The 18,230-nt window shown below is 43.1% G+C and overlaps 1 protein-coding gene across 5 annotated transcripts; it reads left to right on the top strand.

Moving 5' to 3' along the window:
- The first annotated feature begins 164 nt into the window (after positions 1-164).
- NEK4 (NIMA related kinase 4) lies at positions 165-16,601 on the top strand. Of its 5 annotated transcripts, none has more exons than XM_042823292.1 (15): positions 165-246; positions 4,251-4,517; positions 5,458-5,655; positions 6,448-6,555; positions 7,156-7,310; positions 7,998-8,139; positions 9,091-9,510; positions 10,910-11,053; positions 11,411-11,551; positions 11,904-11,970; positions 12,313-12,419; positions 13,669-13,757; positions 14,392-14,597; positions 15,485-15,618; positions 16,290-16,600. In XM_042823292.1, exons 1-15 carry the CDS (start codon positions 190-192, stop codon positions 16,380-16,382), a joined length of 2,328 nt encoding a protein of 775 aa, XP_042679226.1. In that variant the 5' UTR covers positions 165-189; the 3' UTR covers positions 16,383-16,600. The 5 variants fall into 5 exon arrangements, with proteins under 5 accessions (XP_042679226.1, XP_042679225.1, XP_042679227.1 ...); XM_042823291.1 differs by having other exon boundaries at positions 175-282; XM_042823294.1 differs by lacking the exon at positions 165-246 and adding an exon at positions 266-282 and having other exon boundaries at positions 4,237-4,517; positions 16,290-16,596.
- Positions 16,602-18,230: the final 1,629 nt, after the last annotated feature.

Here is an 18,230-nt window from a genome sequence, read left to right as displayed (position 1 = left end):
GATGGCGGCGCAGAGCTCGCACCATAGAGACGCACGGCGGGCCGCTCTGCGCGTCGCGCTCTCTGTGGCGGCGGGGAGCCGACGGCATCTCTATGGCAGCGGCCACCGCGCTGCCGGGCGGGCGGCCCCGGGTGGCGGCAGGCGCCGCCGGGCGTTGAGGGAGCCCGCCGTGGGGCCGGCGGCGAGAGAATGCCCCTAGCCGCCTACTGCTTCCTGCGAGCCGTGGGCAAGGGCAGCTACGGGGAGGTGAGCCTGGTGCGGCACCGGCAGGACAGCAAGCAGGTAGCGAGGGGCTGAGGGGAGCGGGTCGGCCGGGGCCTGGCTGCGGGGGCCCGGAGGCAAAGCGATGGCAGCACGAGCGCCCTGCGAGCCCGTTAACCACGGTGCGCAGTCCTGTGTTCTGCTAACCTCGCCGTCCTAAAAGTAAACAGCACCGGGAGGGGACTTTCTGCTCTACGCAGGTCCCTGGATGTCACCGCTTTCTGTGCAGATCGTTAGCATTGGCCAGGATCTGGCTTCCTTATCGTTTCTGTTTTAACTTAAATATTTGATGTCTATTTGATGCCTACGTCTTATCTCTTGCCAGCTGTTATAAGCATTTTTTCACTAGCAGGATGAGCAAGATTTTTGGTTGTGGCTTTTGGAGCTTGCTATGTGTTTTGCAAAAGAAACTGTATTTTAAGTATATTTGCTGCCAGAGTAATGTTTGGTTTTTTTTGTTTGTTTGTTTTGTTTGTTTTTTGTTTTTTTATGGGTGTCACGTGGCTCAAGTGTTTAAAATGAAAAAAGTCTAATTTGCACAACAGAAAGCAGAAGAGGATTACAATGGGCTTAATGGGAATCTTACCACAGTAGCATGTTCACTAAACCAAGTTTAAGCAGTGTTGAGTTTCAAGTTAGGCTATGTGCCTCTGTTTTGCATTCTGGTCATACTGACTAACACTGAAATAAAACTATAAGCTATTGGTTTCCATGCCCAAATACCACTGAGGCAATAGAAGAGGGCAAGTCTGGAAATGCTTCAAAGGAAATATGAGTTTTCCTTGAAGAAGACAACAAGGCTGGCTGCCCAGCTGAAGTCCCTCTGTACCAATACAGCCAATTTGGGAAACAAACTGTAGGAGCTGGAAGCCACCATGCTACTAGAAAGCTATGGTGTAGTCACTGAAACCTGGTGGGATGATTCCCACGACTGGAGTGTGGCTGTTGACAGCTAGAGCTGTTTAGAAGCTACAGGTGAGGAAAGAGGGGAGGAGGCATTGCCCTGTGCATCAATAGGTGTACAGAGTGTGAAGATCTGTCCATGAAGAATGGCCATGGGCAAGCTGAAAGCCTGTGGGTGAGTTAGAGACTGAGGCAGAAAAGGGAGCCTAGTGGTTGGGGCCTGATGGAACGGAAGTTATTGATGAAGCTTTCTTCCTCCAGCTACAAGAGACATTGTGTTCACAGGCTCTCAACCTGCTGGAAGACTTAAGCCACCATGATATCCGCTGGAAAAGTAGCGTGGCGAGCTGTAGGCAATCCAGGAGGCTCCTGGAATGCACTGAGGACAACTTCCTGAGTCAAATAATAGATGGCCCCAACAGGGGGGATGCAAAACAGAACCTGTTGCTCACCAATGTGAGTGAATTTGATTGGAGGTGTCAGGATTGGAGGCTGCCTGGGCTGTAGTGACACAAGCTCTCCATCCCCAGGTGTAGGCCATCAAGAAAGGAAGGCAAGAGACCGGCAGGTGTCAGAACCAGGATCTGCTGGATAGACTAGAGAGCAAGAAGAAAATGCACAGGCAGTAGAAACATGGACCAGTACCATGGGAGTATAGGGATGCTGCTAGGCTGTGCAGGGATGTAGTGAAGAAGACAAAGTTCAACTGGAACTAGTTTTGGTAAGGAGAGCAAGAAAGGTGTGTACCTCAACTAGAAAAGGTTAGTCCAAGAAGGCATGCCTCCACTAGTGAGTAATACAGGCAGGCTGGATGAGGGTAAAGGTGAGGTACTCAGCAGCTTTTTTGCATCAGTCACTGGCAACTACTCATCACACAGCCCTTGAGGGAATGGGTTGGAAGGTGAGGATGTGGGAGTCCTCAGCGCGGGAGAAGTTATGAATCTGTTGTAGCGTGTCCAGAGGAGGGCCACAGAGATGATCCAAGGGATGGAACACCTCCCTACAAGGACGGGCTGAGAGCTGGGTCTGTGCAGCATGGAGAAGAGCTGCGGGGAGAGCTGAGAATGGCTTGTCAGTATCTGAAGGGGCTCTAAGAAAGGACAGACTCTCTAGCAGGGTCTGTTGTGACAGAACAGGGAGAAATGGTTTCAAAGTGAAAGAGGAGAGATTTAGATTGAATATAACGAAAACCTTTTTGCAGTAGGGGTAGTGAGGCACAGGCACAGGTTGCCCATAGAGGTGGTGGTGCCCCATCCCTGGAGGCAGTCAAGACCAGGATGGACAGGTCAAGCTATAGATGTTCCTGTTCATTGCAGGGCAGTTGGATCAGATGGCCTGTAATGATCCCTTCCAACTAAAAGCATTCTGTGATTGTAGTTGATTAGGCATATAGAACACCAGTTCTACTACTATAGCTGGAGTATTTGTATTTTATTTCGAATGCAGATGATGCTGCACACAGTTCTGTTGTGTTTCCCATGGGAGCCCTGTGCCACTGTTTATTAAAACTGAGGAGCTTTTCTAATATCCAGCAGAGTTTTGAAAACAAACCATGCTCAGAGTCGTGAGGTACTGTTGCTTTCTGCATCATGGATTCCTGTGGTATATTAGGGGCAGTCTTCCTCAACACTAATTAAACGTGCTGAATTAAATTAATAGGGCCAGCCTGGGAATTAGATAACCAAACAATTGCCAAGGACAGTGAAATTGAGTAAGGATTGTTGTAATGGTTTTGAATGAAAAACTCCCAGGTGAGAGTGGAGTCAGATGTGTGCCATGACGTGGCTCTTCCATGGAAGGCTGCTTCCTTAGAAGGGATTGCCTCAAAATTTACATCAGTGAGGGACTGACCCTAAATATTGCCGCTCCGTTTGTTGAGCACATGCTCCATATGTGCTCCATGTTTTCTTCTCTTGTTTGGCTTCAGTGATATTTTTCCTTAAATCTGAAATTCTTTAGGAAATGTTTGTTGTGGTATACATGAGGGAGAATAACAGCTTTCAAGTGTTAAAACAAAAATAAATTTATACTAACAGTAAAACAGAATATGGGCCAGAGACCTTTTGGCTTTCAATATGACCAAGAGGCTGTGCTTCACTCTGATTCATTTCTTCTTGCACAGGCTTCAACCTGCATGTGCAGAACCTCGTACCTGCAGCAGATACGTTTTAGGGCAAAGTTGAAGATGTTTCTGAAGGAGCTGTAAATGACATCTGCTTTCAGCTTGTGGGGAAAATACTTTGGGCAGCCCTCCAACTGCTTCTCTGCTTGCACCATTGCTTTCCCAGTGGAAGCCTGTTTTCTTCCATGGTTAACTGCTTTGTAGGCTTTTTGTACAGAACAGTCCTAAGTCCGTTCTGTCTCTGCTGCTGGGTGCTTGTTTTTTATTTGGTGCTTTTCTGTTAGGGCTGCTTGTTTTGCTTTTAAGAAAAGGATGAACAGACCTAAAAAGCTTAGCTGCGTTATTTTGTGCGTTCAGAAGTTCAGCTCTTTTAGATACTTCCTGTGGATATGAAAATGTGGAATCCAAGCTTTGAAATAGAGATTTTTTTTAATCAAATTCTTTTAAACTTCATTTTGAAAGCATGATATATATTCAGGTGAATTTTATTCTAGATATTCATTGTTGTTTTTCCGATACAACTGCATGCTTTCCTTAGTGTTATATTATGTACTTACTGTGGAAATATTACTTCAAAATGACGCTTTTAGAAGTAACTGTAATGCACTGTAAGACATTTCTGGCTTAAGAGGTTAATGATAAACGTGTTTCTAAATGAAAAGAAAAAGATAATAAATGTGAACATAGACAAAACAAAGTGTCCCAGAATTTCTGTGCAGTGTCATTCAGGTAGACTAAAAACAGCTACAGCTGTTGCCTCCCCTTGCCTCCCCTTGCCTCCCCTTGCCTCCCCTTGCCTCCATAATTGTCTGTGTGGGATATAACTGCTGAGAAATTGTCGTTTCCATATAGAATAATGTATGGAGATTTCCATTACTGTGTTTCCTTTAGATTTGAGTCATTTCTAGAGCTTCTATGTGGTAACTTTCTTCTCTGACGATACACCTTAGAATTTCTTTTCCAGTACGTCATCAAGAAGTTAAACCTTAAGCATGCTTCCAGCCGAGAGAGGAAGGCAGCGGAGCAAGAGGCACAGCTGCTCTCCCAGCTGAAGCACCCCAACATAGTGGCATACCGAGAATCCTGGCAGGGGGAGGATGGGCTGCTGTATATCGTTATGGGCTTCTGCGAAGGAGGAGACCTCTATCACAGACTCAAGGAGCAGAAGGGCAAACTTCTGCCAGAAAATCAGGTGGTAGAATGGTTTGTCCAGATTGCCATGGCATTGCAGGTAAAAGAAAATGTAACTTTGTCATTTTAAAATAGAAATCCAGTTTGTATCTTTCTGCCTTTAGAATTCCAGAGTCAGGCTACCGATTTTGAAATCCACTTTGGCTGGGTTGACAGCTGAGTACAATGGTTGTCAGTTCCATTAATGACCTTTTTGCAGGTCACTGCAGTCAAACTAACTTACTGTTTTACACAGGATTTTGCTATTGCTTGGTATATCTACATCTCTGTCACAGCAGACAGAGGTAACTTCCAAGGTGTTTGTAGTCTGAAACGCTTCTGTGGTTTTTGGATCAGACTTAAAGAGTGTAGCTGTTGTTCTGTTTTCTTTAAAAGAAAAGGCTTCTTTCATTAATCTGACTGCTGGCATCGGAGATTATCAAACTTCAAAACTGTTACTGTGGTCATAAAGACAAGACGGAAATATTCACACTGAGAAAGAAGAATTTTCTGTCCTGCTCCTTAAAAGTTGGCTCCTGTGGCCAGATATACAGGAGTACATGTGTATGCACAGCCATGTCTGCTCTTGCTAATTGGAAGCCTCCTCTTTTTCCCATTCTTTAGACAAAGCTCGTATGGCATTTTCCACCAAAAGTTTTAACTAAAGACTAAGATCTGGCTGCCAGGAAATGGAGCCATCAGAAGTGAGTTAGTCTGAGCACAGTCCTGCTTTTTTTATTTCTTCTTTTCTGCTGGCTTGTTAAACCCTGTGGGAGATGTCAATAAAGCAGCACCAAGTTTTGGGTCTGTGCCTGTATTATGATGTTAATGTACCAATGCTGCCTTCAGCAGCGATAAATCATTTTTATTAGACAGTGATATCTCTGTCTTTGCTGTGTTTGCATTTCCCTCCTTTGTGTTGCCTGATTTTGCTTCTCATGGAGAACCAGTTGTGTTACTTAACTCAGTCTATATGTTTTTTTTTTCTCTTCCCCTCCCAGTATTTACACGAAAAACACATTCTTCACAGAGATCTTAAAACTCAAAATGTTTTTCTGACAAGAACAAATATAATCAAAGTGGGTGACCTGGGAATAGCCAGAGTGTTGGAAAACCAGTGTGACATGGCCAGCACTCTCATAGGCACACCGTACTACATGAGCCCTGAGCTCTTCTCTAACAAACCCTACAACTACAAGGTACAGTAAGTTGATGCAAATGTCGTTTCTGCTTTGCTAAGCAACTTGTTTTGTTTGCCTGAGAACATTACAATCATATGCACTACTTTTAATTCATTGCTTTTTAATGTCACAAAAGGTAAAAGGAAAAATGAGGTATTGGGCAGCACCTTTATGGAGCTGTTTGCTGCAGTGGGTGAGAATTAACAGCACGTGATAAGTTGTCGCAAATCAGATGTTTGTCAGGCTACCTGTACCAATAGTAGCATGCCAAAATAAAGATTTTAGTCTGGGTTACGTAGCTGTGTTTTCTAAAAGTATTATGCATGAGACAGGATGCTTTATACTAAACTGTAACATTTAAAAAAAAATAGAGGAACGTGCAGCATCTCTGAATCTAAACTGAAGTAAGATGGTTGTGCTCTGATGTTCCACATGTTGAAAACCATGGGGAGCATCAGTTTGGGTGTCTGTGAGCAACAACTAAGGGAAACTGTTCTTAGGAAAAACAAGATTTTCTTTCTCTGGTTAAAACCAATGTTGTAATTAAAAAGAAAAACAACCACCCTACAAACTGCAACTTTTACAGTTATTTTCAGAATCCACTTCGTTAAAGTTGGAAGGAAATAAGGAAATAATCGTCGTAGAAATCAACATAAAGAGTGAGACTGAGGCCGAAAGTTTGCAGCGCATTTTGATCTTAAATCATTTATTGTGATGAAAAGCCTTTTGGAAAGCATGTGGCTAAGCCTGGAGATACAATTTCTACCTTTAATGCAAAGCTCTTCAAACTTTTTCTTTCCCTTTTTTCAGTCTGATGTTTGGGCTTTAGGCTGCTGCGTTTATGAGATGGCCACACTGAAGCATGCATTTAACGCTAAAGACATGAACTCTTTGGTTTATCGAATTATTGAAGGAAAGGTAAAAATATTTTTATCAGTTCTTGGGGTTTTTTTGATAACTTGAGGTAACTGTTTGCAATCAGAAGCTGTGCAGGGATTTGCAGGTATTTGGATGTTACATGCGTCGTCATGGCTGTTTGTAAGGTTGGTGTTTCCTGGTAATCTCTGATAGAGCAGCACACCCAGGAAGTTTGTTTTTAGATATTGCTTGGGGTTTCTTATTTCCTTTCTGTACAGTGCTGCATAGATTAATCCTCAAGGTTTTGAGTAGAGTTTTTCATTTGCTTCTGGCTGACACGTTGTGCAAGAATTCCATCACTATCAGTCTTCCTCCTGTTCTAACTTCAGTGTCTTATTTCCATGGCTGTATGACGAGGTTAAAACAGATTAATTATATATAAATCTCTTGCACCTATTCACAGAATTTCAACTTCAGTGTTAATTAAAAGCAATAACAAAAATTGACAGGCAAAGCACAGCTATGGGGAAATGTATCGTGTGAATAGTTGGGCTGTTTTTTATACAGAGTACTTAGCTTGAATTTGGCTGTTATGTATCAGTGATTTTGCAGCATGCTTTGACAATGTTAAATAATATCAGACTTCCACTCCTGTTACAGCTGCCACCCATGCCAAAGGATTACAGCCCACAGCTGGTAGAAATAATACAAACTATGCTCAGTAAAAAGCCTGAGCAGAGGCCTACTGTGAGAAGCATCCTGAGACAGCCGTATATCAAGCACCAAATTTCATTGTTTTTGGAAGCCACAAAGATGTAAGATGTTTTCACTTGAGTGACTGTATGCAAGACTTTCTTGCTGCTTTCATCTTTGCTTTATAGCTTTTCCTATTTTGGTTTTATAGCAGGATAACATTAGTTCTCTGTGTGCCACTGTAAAGCCTGCAAACATATTAGTTGGCTTAGAGTCCTTGAGAAGTAGGAGAGCTAGAATGAAAACCAGTTGAGTTTGCTTGTTTGTTTTTGTTTTTTTTTGCAAAGGCAAATTAAATTATGCAGCAGTTAGAACTGATCAGCTTATTCAGAGTAAAGAAATGAGAAACTCCAGTATTTTCAAGGGAACACTGGGTGATGCAGATTATGCTGTATGGTTCATTGAGGCCATTTACCAGCTGGGAATTGTATTTGCAATTTCCTTTTGGTGTTCACTGATACCATTGTTTTTCTTTGGTAAGTTTGGTCAGTTACTTTCCTGCTCCCAGATAAGAGTGGTTTTGGTGCTGTGCTGAACAAATGTACTTTGCTGTCAGAGTCTAAATGGTGTTTCTAAGCACCTTTTATAGAGAGAAAAATGAGAATGTTAAATACAGCCTGTTGAAAAAGCCCCCTGTTGTGTATTCTCTGTTATCTGTGTACTGGACTGTTTTTTAATTCATGGAATCTAAAGAAGTATCTTAAGGTCTTGTAGCCAATGAGTGAGCAACTTTCTTTTTTGTCTAACAGGAAAGCAGCCAAAAGTCCTAAGAAAATGGCAGATTCTAAACTTAAAGATGCTTCTTCTGTGGTCCCAGTGAAGAATGAATGTCATAACAAGGACATTATACCCCCAAGCAGTTCCTCTGAGCGAGGCAGGAAATGCAGAGTTGTAAGATGCATCTTTCTTCCTCTCCTGCACACTGAAAATCAGCTTGCTTTTCTCCTAGGAAAAATATTATATTTTTCATGACATGCCCTGAGCACTGGTGAGAACGTAGATTCCTAGTGGTGTGTAAAACTTACGTTGATGAAGGAATGGGGTTGAGGTTAATAACAGAAGTAATTAAAAAGCTGTGGGTCAGTAAAACTAATTGTAGTGCCTTAACTTTAAGATGGTAACTACATAACATCTGATTTTCTACCTGTGGGCCACTGTATGAACTACTTCTATGTAAATGTGCAATTGAATTTGAAGACTTACCTTTAGTGTGAAGCACAGTTATATACCAGTATTTCCACTCTGCTCATGGAGTATTTGAGGTAAAATATTTTTCAAATATTTGATGACAAGTGGTAATCGTTTTCAGTGACATGATTCTGATTGGCAAAATTAATTATTGCACTACCACGGAACTGTTTGTTGTTCTCGTTGTTTCCAGTGGTTAAAATGAGTCATAAAGAGATTAATGTTGTATGTGGTTATGTGGTCGGTTGGTTTTTTTGTTTGTTTGTACTCTGAAATTAGTCTGCTGTCGTGGGTTTAGGCTTTAGAGCTGAAATGCTAAATGTATTTAGTGGAGCAGCTCTTGGAGAATTACTGGCACTCATTGGCTTCTCCCTCATGGAAGAGCCAAGGGTTTACAGCTTTTCTTTTGTGGCACCAGTGAAAGTGGGTGAGCAGTATATGTATACATCCCTGCCTGAAATGTAATCTGCACATACAGCCTGCATCTCTTTTAAAATGTGGGTTGTGGCATTTTTGAAGCTCTCAATCTGCTAGCATAATTTAGTTACACTTTATGAGCTCTGGTATGTTAACAGTGTTCCTCAGGTGTTTGGGATGTTCTTTCATAAGTGTGTAATACCAAGAAGCAACTCTCTTGTTTTGTTTTTATTCTAGAATGAGGAAGATTGTGCTGTCAAATACAAAGCCAGCAAGTTTTGTCCATCAGAGAAACCAGCTGTTGAGCTGAGTACAAAACCACGCAGTAATGATTTGGACAACCTGGGAGGCTCCTTGGCTACGATTAGTGGAGTGAATATTGATATCTTACCATATGAAAAGAGAAACTGTGGAAGTGAAAAGAGTGAGCATATGCCAGAGGGTCATAAAGCAAAGTGTGTGAATGCTTCAGGGAATTCTGAAATAATATCCAGTAATCCTCCAATGAAAACTGATGGACTACAGAAAAAGACAAAGCAAGCTTCTAAAGGGAGAAGTGTTGATTCTAAGCACTCTTCTGTTGATGCTGTGGAAGATGATGATGACACTTTGAAACTCCTGCAGCCTGCATTGAAAGACCAAAAGCAAACTGACGTGGTAATGCATTTACGCTTACGTGGACTTGGAAATAGGTGTAACTAATAGACACCTCTTAAAGCTCAGAGAGCTGCTGCTCGTATTGGGTTTGCTACCCAAGCAGGATTCTGCTGATGGCATTATTGGTGTGCTCTAAATAGCTGGGAGCCTTGGCTTCAGATTTGCAGATGCTGTGTGGTGGGGGAGTTTCAGATGATGGTAATTCTGCTTCTGAAGGGAACTCGAATCTCCGAGCCGAGAAGAGAGATGGCAAGAATGGTTTTAGGACTTCTTTGTTGTGAATAGGCCTGGCTGATTTCTTGGGTTGGTTCTGGTGTGGGTAGGTGACTAACAGCAAATGGAGGAGACAGCCAGTCAAGTGGGTCTCAGAGAGGTTTTTCTCTTCCATTCTTGACTATTTAGTGCACTCAACTAAATGATCTGAATAGGCTTGGGGCCGGGGTACTAGATTTGGCAGAGAGTAGAGGATAGATTAAACAGCACTTGGGATTTTTTTTTTGTTCCTGAATTATACACCACATGCACTCTCCCTGTCTCCTTTTTGCTTCTTTATAGTCTGACACTCAATGGAATGTTGAAGTTTCAAAAGAAAAAAGTGAGGGTGAGGAGTAGGAGTGATTTAAGGCAGGCAGGTGATGAAGTGGTGGAAAGAGGTGTAAAAGAAGGGAGAATTGAATAGTGACGTGGAAGTCTGAAGCATTTAGCTGTCTTGCTTTCCTTTCTTCTGAAGGCAGATTGTCTCTTGCTGTCCTTAATTTCATTTATTCTTTCACTGCTTGTGTTGGTGATCTGGAAAATCAGTATGTCTAAGGAAATGTCAGCTTCTCCCTGGGCTTCTGTAGTGCTGCCATTTAGATGGTAACTGACACAAATGCTGCCTAATTCTTTTCCCTGTGTGCATTTCCCAGTGTTAAACAGTTTTGTTATGGCAACTGCAAAAATACTATTCTTATTTCATCCTGTTGAATCTCTAAGTGTCTATGGCTCTTCCCCTCACATTGGTGCTTGGATTTAAGTCTTACGTCTGTTCCCTGGCTGCACAGCTGTCACTTCTGCACAATCGCTTGAAGCCATTTTACTTTAGGTGCTGATTGCCTTGTAATTCTTTTTTTCTACAAGAAGATTTTCATGCACTTTTAAAATGAGAAATCATCTATTGCAGAGTTTGGATTCTACTGAAAATCTGCTGGAACCATTTGTTCCTGTTGCAATTCAGGGGTCTTTGGAGTGCTTCATTCTTGAGATGTGGTGGTGCAGCAGATACTGTTTTCTGGCTGTCACCAGCTTATTGTGTTTGCAGTGTCATGTGCTAAGTTGGATGTAGGCCAAACAGTCGAGTAGCCTGTGCTGATTTTTTTTTTAAGTGCCTACAAACTGAAAAAGTACTTTTCTTTATTAGGATGTTGTCTATCGTGGAGCTTCGGGAGATGCTCAGGAAAAAGTTCTCTCTCAATTACAGCCTCATGGTTCTACTCATGAGCCCTCTGTCTCACGGCAGCAATGGCAGAAGAAAAGAGAGCTGGCTGAAGTCTGTTCAGAGAAGGTACAGGGCTCCTTTCACTGCTTCCATAATGGGCTGAGTGGCTTTTTGTGGAAAGACACCACCTTTGTAAGGAAAGGGAAACAGGATGCTTGGTTTTTGGAATCATACCTTATGCTGTTCTCTTCAGTTTGGGTATTTGAGGCTGGGATCAGCAAAATCACTGGGTGAAAAGTAGTCTGGAAAGAGAGAGATGAGGTTTAGGGTTGGAGAGAGGGGAAGTGGACGCAAGCAGGAGTGCAGAGTGGGAGACGTCACGTAGAATGCAAACCTCTCATCCAGCTTTACCATGCAAGAGTGCCTTCAGATTGCAGAGAACTTGATGTAAATATGTAGTTTCTTACTCATTTCTCTCTCAAGTTCAGAGCAGTTTCTCCTCGGCCTTTACCTTTTGCTACTGATGTGTGTGTGAAGGCAGCACAAAGCTGTGCAGAGGAGCGTGTTGCCAACATCTCTGCACCTGCCAGCAGCGCCAAAACCAGTCAAGATGCCATCGCAAAGGTTGGTTCCAAACACGGTGTCACTCCGTTTTTGTCTCTCTTCTGAGCAGGCTGTTCCTGGAGCACGTGTACAGACTACAGAAATGCAGAGTAGCTTCCTACCTGGAAGTTCAGTCGGCCATCTGGCTGGTGTTGGAAGAGATGCTTCTGTGCTGAGCCAGTCTCAGGCTTCTTTTTTAAAGAGTGTGTTAGTCGTGGTTCCCAAAACCGTTTCGTAATAAATAATACAGTGTTTAGAATTAGAATTAGAAAGCAGCTTTCTCTTTGTCATATGAAAGAACGTGTTTTGTTTTGTAGATAGTGAAGGTCGTTGTGACAATGGCTAATTAATACCGTACTGATTTACCTTAAAGGGGCGGCCGTTGTCAGCCAGAGAGCGGAGGCGGCTGAAGCAGTCTCGGGAGGAGACGTTTCCCTCTGGTAATTGTTTGCACGTGAGCTCTAGAAATGGACTGCTGCCAGAATAAATTAGAACTTGCTGTCTGTTCTTCACTGACATCCTGAGAAAGATGCACTAAAGCTGCAGTTCTGACAAATGTTTCTGTATTCTTCTAATTCTTAATTATGTTCGGTCGCATTCAGGGGTGACGGCTTGTATTTGAAGTGTGTGTGAGGCTCAGGATGTACACTTTTCAATAGAAACTGGAGAGGTTTTTGTTAGCAGAATGCCTGCCTATCCAAACCTTTTCTTGCATGAGCATGAAATTAATTCAAAATACATACAGCTGAGTTATAAATATTGCCAAAATGTCATCCTTCCAGTGATCCCAGCAAGACGAACAGGAAGTAGTGCAGTAGTTGAAGGAAAATCTCATATGGAAAATCGTGTTAAAGTTGCTCAGTCTTCATCAGATCCCAGTGCTTCTCAGGTAAACTGAGGTCGTCACACTTTTGATGTATTTCAGTGGAGGCACCGTTTGGGAACCTAGCCGTATTTAAAAAAAACAAACCTGTGTGTGGAAGAAACTCAGTGCGAATGCTCAGTTATCTGCATGTATTGTAAGTCCTGAGGGAAAGTACAGCTCTGTGATCTGCCTGTTTGTTCGGCTAGATCAGCTTAACACTTCTACACATTTTCTACACGTGTCAGAGGTAAAGCCTAAGAGGTCCCCCAGCAGCACTGACGTGTGATTTCACTGCTAGTTGGGTTTTTTGGTTTGTGGATAAGAACATATCTATCATGAGCTGTGTTTTGGTGATGGGTGAATCGCCTGCTGGAGTTCAGCCTTCACACCTTACCTCTAGCCTTGTATGTCTCACTGTGCTTTGTTAGTAGTGTTTCTATACTGTATTTGAGTATTTTTATGTGCTCACAATAAGAAATAGCTTCCAGAAGAAAACTAAATAGTTTCTGGTGGTATTCTTTTAGTTGCCTAATTAAAAAAAAAAAAGGCTAAGGTCATGAACATACATTGGGCAAAATCTTCTGCAAATCCATGGGACGTTATTAACATCAGGAAAACAAAGGAAGAAACTTGAAAAGTCAAAGCATAGGCTTTGTTTTCCTCAGTCCCGCACTTGCAAGGAAGGTATTTTGCATGGTTTGCCTGCTTGTGTATGCTTGTAACTGTTATGTAAGTGCAAAAGCTGAATTTGCATTCACAAACAGAGGTGATGTGGATTTAGTAATGTTTGGTAATGCTGTGTGCACTGCTGGTAGTGGTGCTGTGTGCTGTGCGCTGAGCACAAGATCCTGGGGACACGTGGCACAGACTCCTTGTGTATTTCAAGGGATGCTGAAACCTTAACTAATAAAGGAAATCAATACGATTTGAAGATGTGTGTTAAAGATCAGCAGATGAGCTAAGGATAATCATGCATAGTGTAGCTAGCTGGAAGTCGTGCACGATGTAATTGCTTTAAAATGAGGCACTTGGTAAAGCATTGGTGGTTGTTGAAACTAAGCCATGGTGTGGTGCTAGTCAGACAAGCAGTAAGCACGTTCTGATGTGTATTAGCTTTTTTAAAAATGAAGTTGAAACTCTTTGAATATATCAGTATGCAACAACTGTTCCAGTTGAATGGGGCTCCTTTTTGTGTAGAGCAACTAGTTAGTGCCATAGTGGTAAATTAATTCTGAAAATCGGGGTTTTCCTCTGTTGTTTCCTCTTCCTGTAGAAAAGCAGAGAAACCCACTGCCTATCTGATGATGAGCTGAGCTCTTCCACAAGCTCTACAGATAAGTCTGATGGAGATTTCAAGGAGAAGTAAGTATTTTGTGTACAGTGTGGGAGAGTATTAAACCCTGACTTGGAGTGGGGGGAAAAATTCCAGGCATTGCTTTCCCAGTTTCCCTTTACACAGTGATTGAAGAATCTCATGATACATAGCATTTAATTGTTGTCCCTCTCTGATGATAAACTTTTTGTGCTGTACTTCTTAGGACATGCAATTGTGTAGCTGTATTTTGGCAAATGAAGCTCCCCAGTAAACCAGTGTTGCAGCATCAGAGGATAAAGACCGCCCAGGGTGCTTTGAAAGCATGAGTGCAGAGCTGTCCGTGTGTTTTCTTTCAGCTCTGAAGGGGGCTGAAATAATTTGTTTCACATTTTGTCAGTGTTAGCAACTTCTTCAAGAGATGCTGTTTGTTGCGTCGCTGCAGGTGCAGCTGCACAGGTAGCAGCAGCTGATAGGACTGAGGGTTTTGTCCAGCTGGATGCATTTGGTGCCGTTAGATGGAATACTGCTAATGCTGCTGTTGGTAAAACTGCACCGCAAGATGTGAATTTAACCTGGGGTGCTTAGCAGGACCTTGCCCTATTTATTGAAAGTCCTCTGAAGGCAGAGGGGAAATTGCATCACAAATGGTAACTGAATTACATCGTGTTTCTCCTCTCCTAGAAAAAGCAGCGTGAGTGAAGTGAATGAGCTGGTGCAGCTGATGATTTGCACACTGAGAGTGGACCCCAAGGACAGCTCTGAGTGCTCTGTAACCTCAACTCCAGCCCCGGAGTTCAAACTGCATAGGAAATACCGAGACACTTTGAGTTTGCATGGAAAATCATCAGAGCCATCAGAGGACTTCGAATTTGAAGAGATTCCTTCAGGTCTGTTGCTGTGTTACTATCTTAAATGATTGGTTGTCAGCTGCTAATTACCAAAGAAAACCTCCTAGTGGGCGGCAGAAAGCAATCGGTCACTCTTGCTTCTTCCAGATACTAACAGCTTTCCAAATAATTTTGGGAACAGAACTGTTCTAGCTGTGATATACATGCCAATGAAGGCAGTAGGGTCAGTCCCTGCAATTATTAATGAAGAAAGCTGATCTGTGCTGGGACTTGTATTTAGAAGTTTCCAGAATGAACAGTTCACAGTTGGAGTTGAGCATTGTGAAAGCACTTGTTGTGAATTGTGGACAAAGCTGGAATTGCACAACTCAGCATTAAAGACAGCGGAGGTTTTTATGAAGATAGAATCATAGAATCACAGAATGGCCTGGGTTGCAAAGGAGCACAGTGCTCATCTCGTTCCAGCCCCCTGCTGTGTGCAGGTCGCCAGCCAGCAGCCCAGGCTGCCCAGAGCCACATCCAGCCTGGCCTTGGATGCCTGCAGGGATGGGGCATCCACAGGCTCATATAGAAGCTCATTTGCAAGAAATTATTCTTAAACCAGTTTAGTGGTTTTCTGTTGGTGTAGAGAATTGTTATAATGAAAAATAGTATTTTGCAGAAGAACTGCCTGAAATGAAGTTAGAGGCCTAATTGTGTGAGCTGCCTGCAGTGATGTTGTGCTGTACGGAGCCTGAAGACTGAGCATTGGAATGGCTCTCATAGGAGATCACTGTGGATGATCTCCTTCAGATAAAAGGTTATTTCATGCAAACTGACAACTGCAGTTCTGTGGCAATGTGTGGTTCCGTGTTCTTCTAGGTGAGTAGTATGAAAATTGAAAGTAACTGCAGTGATCTTCTCTTTTTTTTTTTTTTTTTAAATAGACATGTTATCAGGTCCTGAAAAGATGAGGAGAATGGTTGAAGTCCTGAGGTCTGATGTGGTGCGAGGACTGGGTGTGAAACTTCTTGAGAGGGTGTACAGCATTATGGAAGAAGAAGATGAAGTGAAGAGAGAGGTGAATGCTTTACAAGTCAGATTTTTAGAATTGTTTGATTTCTTACAAACCACTTCTTAGATATTGAGGTAACAGTGCAGACCTGAGTTCCAGAAAGTGTTGATGTGGTCAATGGCAGGCAAGAGCCTGAGTGTGTGTTCAACATTATAAAAATTGGTTCTGAATGTAAATGGCATTCAGCTACACGTTCCTGAGGAACCAGAGGAGCTTTAGAACTGTCCATGAGTTTGAGGAAGATGTGAGGGGTGTAAGTAATGGCTCTGTGCTGTTTGTCCATTAAGGGCTTCCTTTTGAACTACAACTTTGTGTCTTCATGTTCCTCTCACTTCAAAGTGAGAAACGGTTTAATGCCTGTTCCTAATGGAGGTGAATGAGCAAAATGTTTGACTCCTCTGATTAAAAGCTTTACTACAAAGAAAATACCTCATGAGCAGGCATTGCCAGCGAGTATTTAAAACTGCCAGGGGGGATTTGGAGCATCTCTTGCTTTCACAGTAAAATGGACTTTTCCCATTTCTCCCCTTCCATCTGTGTAATAAAACGTCACCTGCTGCTTTCAGCTGAGTGCTTTGGTTTACATCCTGATTCCTTTTGCTGATGTTTCAGTCACTGTTGCTTTTTTCAGTAAGTTTGCTGGTATTTTCTTTTTTTCTTCCTTGTGCTCTAAACAGCTGCAGTTGCGGGAGCACATGGGAGCCAAGTATGTGAGCTACAGTGCGAAGGCACGCCACCTGAAGTTCCTTGAAGAAAATGGGGAGTTCTGAGCAGAGCCTTTTCCGGAGCAATGAGGACAGAGCTTTCCATCTTGTGTGATGGACTGGATCAGCTTGAAGAGCGTGTTTCTCCACTGACCTCCTTGGCTGCATAAACGTGCAAAAAACATTATACTTTGTAGTAATATTTTTCATGTTAAAATGCTTTCTCAGAAGAGAAACTTTGTTTAGTTTTTATTCTCTTAATTAAACTTCATTTTTTCTATAGGGCTGCAACACTAAGCTTTGTATAAAAGGAGTGTCCAAAAAAAAAAAACAGTGTGTGAATTTATCATAGCAAAAGGTTGGGCTAAAGCGATGTGTATATATAGATAGTGATAGATATATATGTGTGTATATACATATAGAGGGAAAGAGGTGGAGGTGATGGTGGAGGTGATACCAGAATCCATGCTGAGGCCACGGTGTGAGAGACCAAACCTTACCCCAAGTATTTGTATAGAGTTACTGGGGAGGAGCAGCTCTCACTTGTGGTGTGGGGGACAGACGGAAAGAGCAGGGAAAGCACAGTTCACCCATGCACAGACAGCTTATTTCAAAGGCAAAAACACAAAACCCAGGCAGCCTGCATCGCATCAGGTTGAAGGAAAAACGGCTGGAGGCAAGAATACCTCCTGGTATTCCTGGTAAGAATGCCTCCTGGAGGCAAGGAAGGGTGTGGATGGACAAAAGTCTGCTTGAAGCTGCAAATGAAAACCTTCCTTGCCTGCTCCACCCCCCAAGTGCCTCTCTACAACAGGTCTGAGGCCTGCATGGGGAAGGTGCAGCTGTGGGTGGGAGCAGCGAAGGTGCTGAAGCACTGGACCAGGGTGCCCAGAGATGTGGTAGTTGCTCCATCCCTGATTTTTAAGGCCAGGCTCCATCAGGCTGTGGGCAGCCTGACCTACCTGTGCATGTCCCTGTTCACTGCAGAGAAGTTGGACTAGATGGCCTTTAAAGGTCCCTTCCAACTAAGGATTCTGTGATCCTGTGAATTATTGGACATGAGATGGTTCATGAGCTTAGGACTCAGAATGGAGTCAAATGTTTGCCCAACCACTTTATTATAAAAAGTGGGAAGGGGAAAGAGAAGGAAAGGAGAAGTGTATCAGTGTGAGCGACATTATACAATCATTGAATCCTTAGACCTGGAAGGGACCCTTTAAGGCCATCTGATGACCACTAGGTGCCCTTTGCTGGACCGGTCCTTGATTTTTACCCACAAGCTCTCAACCTGATGAGGGCTGTTCCTCAGGCACAGCTCTTCACAATCTATCCGCTTCCTAAAGTTGAGGGCAAGTCTGCTTCCCCTCCTACCCTGTCTGTCCCTTCTGGAAAGCCTGTAGTCCTCCATCAGGGTATTCCAATCATGGCATTCATCCTACCATGTTTCCATGATAGCAATTAGGTCATACTTTCCCAATTGCACCACGGTTTCTACCTGCTCTTCTTTATTTCCCATTCTGCATTCATTGGTACACACACACTTCAGCTTAGTTATTGGCCTTGTTTCCTCCTCAGAGGAGCCCTCCCTAGTACCTCCAGGACAAGTCTGGGGTTTTCCCTTACTGCCTCCCAAGGTGACAGCATTCCCACACACTTCTCTGTTACCTAGTGCACCTCCCACCCCCATCGTATCTATTTTAAAGCCCTGCTAACCTTGTTCCCAAGAATATTTGTGGCCCTTCTACTCAGCTGCCATCTGCTGTCAGCATTCCCCCCTTCTCAAGGCTGTGTCCCAAGCACCCAGAGACCTGAGTACAACACCACTGACAAAGCCGTTCATTCAGCATGTCCACCCTACTCCTTTTCTGTGGATCCCAGTCACCAACAGAGAGGACAGAGGTGAACACGACTTAC

Source organism: Centrocercus urophasianus, unplaced genomic scaffold (assembly GCF_019232065.1).
Source record: "Centrocercus urophasianus isolate 14NV4802_14NV808 unplaced genomic scaffold, USGS_Curo_1.0 seq_22, whole genome shotgun sequence".
NCBI classification, from domain to species: Eukaryota; Metazoa; Chordata; class Aves; order Galliformes; family Phasianidae; genus Centrocercus; species Centrocercus urophasianus.
The sequence above is the reverse complement of the archived record's forward strand: the minus strand, read 5'-3'. Positions and strand labels throughout refer to the sequence as shown.